General features: G+C 35.0%; 1 protein-coding gene across 1 annotated transcript; it reads left to right on the top strand.

Annotated features, from left to right (window-relative positions):
- The first annotated feature begins 6,076 nt into the window (after positions 1-6,076).
- Positions 6,077-9,271, top strand: LOC113768757 (bet1-like protein At4g14600). Its single transcript, XM_027313227.1, has 4 exons — positions 6,077-6,284; positions 6,565-6,694; positions 7,086-7,142; positions 8,829-9,271. Exons 1-4 carry the CDS (start codon positions 6,217-6,219, stop codon positions 8,994-8,996), a joined length of 423 nt encoding a protein of 140 aa, XP_027169028.1. The 5' UTR covers positions 6,077-6,216; the 3' UTR covers positions 8,997-9,271.
- The last annotated feature ends 1,014 nt before the right edge of the window (positions 9,272-10,285 follow it).

A 10,285-nucleotide genomic window follows, 5' to 3' on the forward strand; every position in this document is an offset into this window, starting at 1 on the left:
AGGGTATTATTGATAATTCATCACCTTTGATATTAGTATATGGCCCTACTATCACTGCAAGGGTACTAAGTGAGATTTTGAAAAATTTAGGAGAGTTAGGTGATATTTCATGAAACCTCAAGGGAGGTTTCTGAAATTATCCCTTCTTTTATTTTATGTTTTTTACAAGGAAGTTCTGCTCCTGGCTGTTAGGCATGAACCCAGAAGCTTTGGCATCAAAGTTGGCTCTCCCCATGGTCCATGCTCCATTCTCGGCAACGCGTTATTCCGTTGTTGAATCTTCTTTACAACTCTACTAACAGAATAAATCAACACTGCAATTGCCAACTCTCTGCTAGTTTTGTGCCCACTGATTTACAGTTGTAGGTGGTTTCTCACTTTCTCGCCCTTTCTAGGATACCTCCTCTAGAGCTAGCTAAGCTATCAGGAGACCTTTGTATTAGGTAACCAAAAACTATATAAAACCTTCATTGAGCTACTTCCAAATAGGATGCAACGAGTTGAGTCGATTCAAATTTTAGCCTAATCAAGCTGAGTCTCAAGTTAATTTTACGAAACTCGAACTTGAGTTCGAGCTCGATAAGCTCAAAATGTCAAGTTCGAGCTCAAGTTTAAAAAATAAAAAAACAATTATTTTATTTTTAAAAATAAAAAACAATTATTTTATTTTTAAAAATAAAAAAAATAATAATTTTTTTTAACAAATAATACAATATTAGAAATATATATATAATTTTACTATTAAGATAAAAAATAAAAAATAAATATATAATCGAACTCCCGAGCTATCGAGTTTAGTATTTTTAAACTTGAGTTGAATTTCGAGTTCGACTTGATTAGCTCGAACTCGATATTGACCAAACGCGAATTTGAGTGGCTTCGTTTACAACCCTACACCCAACCATTGCAAACCAGAAATCATTTTCTCTTCTTTCCTTCAAAGATCCTGCTAAGGCTACTGCAAGCTTTTCCTTAGCCCGAGTGAAAATGTTTCCCCTTACGTCGTCTAAAGCTTCATTCCTGCTACATTTTTGTCTAATTGCCTCACTTCTGCTGGCTGCCTCTGCTGGTAACTTTTACCAAGATGTCGACCAGGATTTTGGCTACCTTGTACATACATATATACAAGTATATATTTTTTATTGGGAAAATTGCAGAAACCTCCCCTGAAACTACTGACAGTTGCACTGAGCTCCCCTCTAAGTTCTGAAATGGCAGATAGCACCCCTCAACAGGAACATTAAGTTGCAAAATCAGTCCAGGCAGCTTCAATTCCCATTAAAAAATTAGCTGTACAAGTGAGATAAAAAATTTGTTCCAAATTTGCCCTGATGTTGGTTGACAAGTAGTATTAACAAGGGAGGGGCTTTTTCATTAAGCACAAGGAAGTTCAGGGGGTATAAATGCAATAACATGCTTCCAGATGATGACCTGCAACAACTTCATTTGCTGAGAAACCAACGGCTACTTAACCTCGGGAAACCCTCGGGAAACCCAGGAAAAGCTTAACCTCAACGTACCAAGGTCTGGGGCTGAATCCGATCCAAAGGAGAAAGAGTAAGAATCTGAGAATTTTTCACTTTGCAGGAAGAAAAAGAAAGACTGAAATGCAGCCTTAATTACAACTACATTACGCAAGCTCCACCAATACCTATCGCGAAAGCGTATTCAGCGCCCATCTGGAGTGAATTGTTCTGATAGCGGAAAGGCTGAACTTTACTGAAAAAAAAAGCCCTTTCTCGAAGCCGTCTTTCAAGCATCACTAAAAAAGACTTTTTTTATACTCATCGCGGATGATTGATTCCGGCTTTTTCAGAAGACGAGAATGAGGAATAGAGGGAAACCCGCAAGCGGGTTTCAGGCTATTTAACAAATTACTTAAAAAAAAAAAAATTTTTTTACATGCAAGCTGCGTTGAGTTGCACATGCCCATCGGAGGGCCCTAGGATGCCCAGCAAAACCTCCCCTCTCATCCTCACCCTTCAGGTGAGGGTTTGAGAGTATGTGTTTGATATAAATAGAACAGAAACGCAGCTTTTAGTCATTTTACATAAAGGGGAAACCCGCAAGCGGGTTTCAGGCAGGCTATTTAACAGAATTTTATCTGCAAGGCACACTCTCTTATGCTGCAAGTAGGCAGCTTGTCACCTCAAGAGCAACTTGTAACAAATTGGCGCCAATTCATGGCGCCATCTTCCTCAGCAATTGCCGCCCTGTTCTTGCCTCTAAAACTAGTCTCACACTAAAGCATACCCTTAATCAAAGCTGGACGGAGACTGCAACTTGAGTTAGTTAGTTAGTTAGTTAGTTAGTTAATTAAGAAGTTAATTAACTAATTAGATAATTAGTTAAGCATCTAAAGTTAATTAGTTATTTATGTCAACAGATAATTAGTTAATTAATTAATTAGATTATTAGTTATTTAGTTATTTAGTTAAACTATGCATAAATAGTTAATTTAGTGTAAACTACAATTATCAAAATGACAAATGTTTTACTAGGTTTAAGTCATCACATTCTTTGGTAAAATTAAATTTTAGTGAGGGTATTTTAGTAAATTGACAATGAAGAATGTATTAAATTGTGTCAGTCTTTTTTTAGGGAGGTGATTGCTATTTTAAACTTCATAGGGGAGGTCAATGCTATTACCATAAAACTCAGGGGAGGTTTCTGCAATTATCCCTTTTTTATTTAATACGAATAGTCTAAAAGAATGACGAGCATAAGTTACCGTTAACAATTCTGAATCTATACACACTAATATTGCCTTTTTCTTTAAATTTTCCACTAGCACATCGACAAACATGTTCCCCACATTTGTTATTATATTTATGAGGTTTTGATTTAAGGACTGCACTCCATCCTGTTTCGCATCCTCCTGATTCTATTATTAAATAATCACTATCTAAAGGAAGTCTTAGATCCCGAAGTCTTAACATTTTGTACTAGTTTTATATCTAATTAATTAAAATATTTTTGATAATTTTGTCCCTTTATCCTAGTTTTACTATATAATGGTCCTATTAATTTATTCAGGTTCGGAACAAATGGCCTAGCATAGTTTAATAGTCCCAAAAATTTTTGGAGTTTTTTTTTGTTTCTTCTATTTTATCTGGAAATTCTAAAACCTTTTTACTAATATGTGGTTATAATTTTATTTTACCATTTCCTATTTTTGTTCCTAAAAATTCTATATTTGTCCTAAAGAACTGAGCCTTTTTGCTACTTATTATTATTCCATGTTTTAGGAATTCTGACAAGACTAGTTTCAAATGACTAATATATTCATTTCTAGTTTTTGAAAAAAAACCAAAATATCATCAATATATACTACTACAAAATTGTTATATTTACTAAAAATACTATCCATTTTTCTTTGGAAGACTACTGGTGCATTTTTTTTAGTCCAAAAGGTATTACTAACTATTCAAAATATTCTAAAGGTCATGAGAAAGCTGTCCATCATTTTTATATTAAATAAAAAAGAAATACCCGTTAGATCTGACTGTAAAGCAGTAGTAAATAAAAATGAAGAAAGATATTCTGAAAGAAGATGGTTAGCTAAAACAATTAAGACAATTAAGCCATTTCGTAACATTTTCCTAAAATTTTGCAGGAATGGCCCAAGCACAAAATACGCAAGCCTCTAGTAACACTACTTTTTCTGAAATGATAAGTAGAAATCTTACTACAAAACTAGAATTTTGTAAGCACTATGAATGTGTGTATGTGTGTGTATATATATTGTGTGTGTATGTATATATATGTGTGTGTGTGTATACGTATATATATCCTTATAGTATAAGATTGAGTTTTGGTCAAAAAGGGGGTTGAATTTCAACCGCATGATAGGGGTTTTTTGGGAATGTGGAATGTTGTGTGGTTTTCTTAAAACTTTTGGTACAACTGAGGGGAGCATGTATTTGGGTATGTTTACCGAAATATCCTTATTTTAGTACATTAAAAGTTTTGATTTATATAGGCATCTGGGTATTTCTGGAAGGTAAAATTATTTTGCAACCATTTTTGCACCGTGTACAACTCATATATGCTTATATGTTGGTATAATTACTGGAATGGTATTATAGATACATTTAATATAACTGTGGCTTTTATTGTGCAATTAAAACAAAGACATGTTGCTACAACTACTCGTTTGAGGTTATTTCTTTGTTTGAAACAACTTGTCTGATCGTTTCCCAACTCATATGAGCTCACGTCTAAAACAACCCATTCCTTTTCCCATTTACATCTCAATTAAATAGCCAAAAACATGGGTATTGAATGAATAAACGGCTGAGCATCGTTATGGTTGTTTCAATGCTTCCCCTTTCACCTTCTTCAGTTTCTCCCCTTTCGGCTTCTGGAATTGGGATATTTTTTGCAACCTTTATACTAAACATCTCGGAATGGTTTTCAGCCGCAGCTATTCGTGGTGGTTTAGCTTGAGATTAGATTTGTTCCTCAATTTTGTTGTTTATATGGGTGGTTCTTGTGGTTTGTAGCATCAATGTGTGGTCAGATCCTAAATTTGAAACTTTGGTTGTGTAGTTTAGCTGCAAGATAAAGATTTTTGCACAGAATCGGTGTCCTCTGAAATTTAACTAGTTTGCTTATAATCATAGGTTCGGAGCAACTTTAAGAAAAAACTTCCCAGGAGGTATTTGGAACAAGGTCAGCTTTCTAGGGTACTCTAGCTTACTACATTAATCCGGTCATGGTGTGTTTTTTGCTATATGAAATAAGAGATTCACTTCCTCTTTCTTTTTGGGAATAGCCAGTAGCAGGACAGAAATCCATCGATGTAAGGCAGGGCAGGAGAACGACTGGGATCTTATAGAGTTTTTGGCTTTCAAGCATTTTCCTCGCTCGTTTTGTTAGAGAAAGTGAATGGTTTGCTTGACGAGGGAAGAGATGTGCTAGCTATTTGCTTTCTTAGAAAACTAAGCGACTAATTTACTGTTGAGAGGTTAGAAATTCCTACAACAAACTCTTTCTTTTTCTTTTAGTGACATAGTGAACCTTCTTGCTAAATTAGTAGCCAACAGGGAATATCCCTTTAATGGGAATACGGCTACATGCCTTTCTTCCTACGCTGGCTAAGCAAATTAGTCCTCAACTGAAAAAGGAAGGTTCTACCAGGGTTGGGGTTAGCCATTCCTGTTAGCCTTGATGAGCTCCTCTTTGCCTTTAGGTAACTGTAGTCACTTGCTAATTGATTATAAAGGTAAGCTTATTCACCTTGACTTGTTTTTATAGTTTACACACTTTTGTATTGGCGCTTTTTACTTTATGTAGGATGAATCTGATTAATTTCCTGAACCACCAGCAGTTGACTTTGGGCATTGAGTCCTTACTCCTTTCGACAAGAGCGCTTACTTCTATGACACCATCGCCGGTACCGGCTGCTCCTCCGCACCATGCCCTGGATATGCCATTTAACATTTGTACTGCTAACACGTTTTACATAAAATATCAAACTCCAGCTTCTTTAACTATTTCTTCTCAAATTATCTCTCTAATTATAGGCACCAAACACTCGCGCGATGCGCGAGCACTCCCCCCTAGTAGGTATATATATGTGTGTGTATATGTACATATGCATATACATATATATGCATACATATACATAAATATATATATATATATATAACATATACATATAAATATATAATTATATATATGTTAAAGCATTATCAAAATAAAAACTCTTTTTTGAACTAATGTGTCTTTTTATTTCTTGAAAAATATTACGAGGACAAGTCACCATTTGTATGTAATTAATTTACAAATTTAATCAATTTATTTACTTATTCCTTAAACCTTTTTTTTTTTTTTGGGTTACAGCTCCAAAACAATCACGGGAGTAAAAAAAAAAAAAAACTCAGAAAATGAAAAGCAAGGAAACTTCCCGGTACCTGCTGGGTTACTGTACTAATACTTGAGCATATCGGGTGCAGAAGGCGTTCATGAACCAGATTGCTCTAATAATGGATAACATGTACAACATTCAATGACGTGGCGAACTACACGATATTTAGTCTATTGATTAAAAATACACCGGATGTAGGAATACTTCTCCAGCTACATGATTCTAACCGTCTCTGCTCAGTCCTTTCAATCTACTTCTGCCAGACGCTCAGAACTTTTTCTTCACCTTCACGTTTTCTTCTCTCTGCTAATTTCCTACGAGTTTTTCCTCCAATCTTTGCTGCAATGGCGTCCTCCAACTCCGACGAAGGCCACGGCCGCGACTTCTACCGCGCCGCTCCGTACAGAGCCAGGTTTTCGCATTTTACTAACGATGTCCTTCCATTATTCTCTTTTCGTACGCCAAAATTCCAAAATTATTCGCCTTAAGAGGTGGGAAAAAAAAGAAATGGAAAGGAAAAGGAAAAATTAGTTAATTATTTGGCTAGAACCTAGCATCAAGCGAAGCTAAGAGATTTTTGTTTTTCATCTTATTTTTTGCTGAGGAAATTTCAACACTGCTGCTTCTTTGGTTTTTTTTTTAGTAGTTTTTTTTTTAACGTATTTTTTTGTGAAACGAATATCGTGAAACAGAGAGGGGCTAATCACCAGGCGACAGGGAAATAATTCTGGTGAAATACAGCTGGAAATTAATGATTTAGAGCAAGGAGCCTTGGATTATGGAGTCACTGATCTTCGCGGTCAAGTTCGAAAACTGGGAAATGTAATATTTCGGTCTTTTTTCTCCTTTTAATTTTCAAGACCTATTTAGTTGAGAAAAAACAGAATCAGTTTCTCTTTGCTGAATTTCGTATGCATATAGTATATCCATGCACGATATATACTTGTATACTGTACTCTCTCTCTCTCTCACGCACTGGGTGTGGATTTTGTTAATAACAGGTTCAGATTCTTTTTCATCTAGTGATTAAATTTCTGAAATATTATTACGTATGCAAATTTGACATGGAATGCAATCTTTTAACTTATTAATCCTTCATATTTGCTAAAAGTTTGGGGAATGATGAATTTGCCATGTAGGATTCAGAAGTGTTAAGTAGTAGCTATCTTTATAGTTTGCTATTTTCCCCTCTGATTGATACATAATGTTGCAGGTGTCATATGAGATCGAGGCTGAGGCAAAATATCATCGTAACTTGGCCAAAGTGCTGGTATGCTATCCACTTTACATTGACTGTATTAAAAATTTACTTCCTGTTGTTTGGCTCTGGATTTTGTAGAATCAACAGTATTGGATGTTAATATGAATTTAATCAGGGATTAGTGACTGAATGTGGCATGGAGTATTGCTGTTTCAGTCTCTAAGTGCTAGTAGCTATAGTACAGGATTATGTGTAAGTTTTGAGTGATTATGTTGTTGCACTTTTAGTCTTATTCGTGTTTGTCTCCATTGTTTTCTACAGATTGATAGTTGGAGTTTTAACTCTTAAATATTACATCATTGTGAATTTGCTAAATTATGTTGTAGCTTTTTTACTCTGTTTTCTTGTATTTATGTTTGTCTGCATATTTTTCTACATGTTATTACTTGGAAATTTCACTTTTACACTGCATGTCGTTCTGGAAGTGGATAGATTCTGTCCAAAGCTCTTGTCAGCATCTCAGTTGTAGTTTTAGTGAAAATGGAGAATGTTTTAGCCATTATTTTTTATGGTTTGGTTCTATATGATGTGGTCTTTCAAAAGATCATTGGTTCTTGCTTTGATTATCATGTACTGCATGGTCTTCATACTTATTCACAATGGCCATAGTCACAGAAATTTTCGATAGCAAGAAATTTGCAGAGAAATTTAGCTAGATTTGCTAATGATGAATCACGAATTTGCATTCATTTGGGTATATGTTGAGCAATTAGTCACATTTGGCACACTTGAGATGTGATCTGGTTAAAGCATAATGAACTTGTGAAAAAATGAGTCATATTTCTATGCAAACTAGAGGCTATAGATAAATGATGCATCTCATGTGGAGTTGTTGAGCAAAATGAGCTTAACATTACTTATTTTGTAATTGCTTGGATTTTGGAGTTATTTCGTTGTTAAAAGATTTCCTCCTATATCTGTGATGCATGATGCATACTGTATCTCTGTCTTTATTTTAGAAACAAAGAATAGAAAAATTAGATTGATGAAGGTGCTTTGTTATTTGTCAAATCTTTCTTTCTGTGATTGCTTGTTGACAATTTGCTATCGTATGGAATGGTCTTCATCTTCTAAAAGCACTTGTCTAACGTAGTGTACAGAACTAGAGACTATGGAGAAACTACATAACTTGTGGAACTCAATTTCAAGAAAAACAAGAGATATTGGTCTGTCAAGTGCTTGACACATTTTAATACAATTGTGCATGACGAAAGCTTTGTCTCAGTTTAGCCTTTCGGAATCATCATATGCTCAACTGTTTCTTGTTCTCTCTTAATTAGAGAAATGATTTTTCTACATTGAGCATTTGACAGTCATATTGTTGCATCTACTCTCAAGACTATCAATCCAAGCCCTTTGCATCTTCTTGAAGAAATTCACACAATTGTTGGATCAACTTTACCAGAAGTTGGTGCATACATACTAGTGTTGGACCTCCAAGTTTTCCAGAAGCCTTTTAGACTGACTCCTCCATTGCAATGGTTTTATGCTGTTACTCATTATAAATTTCTTTTTACTAATAATTAATGGCCTTGTAATTAACATTATCCCTTTACTAACACGTATGTTTGATGTGTTCATCTTTACTAATGTTGGCTCATCTCTGAATCTAAGCTTTTACTTTTTCCTTTAACGTCTTAAAGGTATGACATAAATGCTTATATCGGACACTTGTTTTCTTGTCTGTAAACTCAGAAACTGCCACTAGTCAGAGCTCAGGCAGCCTTGAAGAATAACTCGAGGAGATTGAACCAGAGAATTGTCCGAGATGGCTCAGATCATGTCAAGCATGTGATCCTTTTTGCAGTCGTTTGCATCTTTGTGCTGTATTTCTGGTCCAAGTTTTCAGGAATATGGAAATGAGCAATTCTGACAGCCCTGCTAGGTTTCTCTGACTGCCTGAAGGATATTCTAGACTTTGGAAACTAAACTATCGTTTTCTATGGCTTCCGTAGTTCATCATTGGCTTACTGGAGGAGCATGTGAATAATTTTTTCTGGACATACGACTCTCTCTCTTATGAGAGCAAAAACCATGTCAGCAGTGGCTGCAATTCTCCTTGTAGATGTATTGAGACCGCTTTTAGTTAGAAAATTGAGAACGTAAAGTGTTTTGATATGAAGATGTTTTCATGGTGATCTTTTCTCATGTTTGTTTTCGTATATCTGAAATTACAAGCTATGTTCTAGTGATTCTTGAATCCAATAAAAGACAGAAACTCCAACTTTTACCAGGCAAAACAGAGAGATCGAAAGTTGCTGTACTGTCGTCGACGAAACTACTGGTGGATGTGCCTATTGTTAACCTCTTTTTTTGCTCTTTAGGAAACCATGTCATAAATCTTTTAGCACCTTTCTGGAATGACCAGAAAAAGATGAGCCCCGATATCTCATAATGAGTACATACTGTTTTCCACTTCAGCTAGGTACACCATGTCCATTTTGTAAATGGGAAATTTTTTGAACCGTATTAGGGAAAGAGTATTTTAGAAAAATTCATAGAATTGATTCGCATGGTAACACATACTTGGAGCTTCGAAGAGACTGTTGGCAAACGTGCTTATTCTGATTTGGGAGAAGAAATGCATTGACGTATTTATTCTAACTTAGACGACGAAATGCAATGGAGAGACGAAATAATGCATTGATATATTTATCGACTCATACCACGAAATTCAATGGAGTAATGATGAACCAAAGATTCAATTCCTCTTTGCAATGGGGTTTTCTTGCAATCTGTAGATCATTGGCCAGTAGCACGCCTGCTCTATCACTTTTTGTTTATTTTATTTATGTTATTTTTTTTGGGAGAAAGAAAAAGTAAGGGAAGAGAATTTTATTTGTGAAAAATGAAGACCTACAACATTTCTGATTTTACATTATTATTATTATGTACTTACATATCAAAGTAAAGAGGCATGCATCATATATTTGTTTCTATGTGAACACAAGTTGACTCAATTAGTAAGGACGGATTACATTCTTATAAAAGATCATGCATTCAAATTCACTTTCGATGTAAAAACTGTGTTGGTGTGCAATGTGCAAGAACCTTTGCAAGTGACTTATAATTCGAAGGTATGTTCTGATCCGTGATAGTGATTGGAGTCGAATTCACCCAAACTTTTATTTATCCAAAAAAAAAAAAGTTAT

Source organism: Coffea eugenioides, chromosome 4, assembly GCF_003713205.1.
Source record: "Coffea eugenioides isolate CCC68of chromosome 4, Ceug_1.0, whole genome shotgun sequence".
Classification (NCBI taxonomy): domain Eukaryota; kingdom Viridiplantae; phylum Streptophyta; class Magnoliopsida; order Gentianales; family Rubiaceae; genus Coffea; species Coffea eugenioides.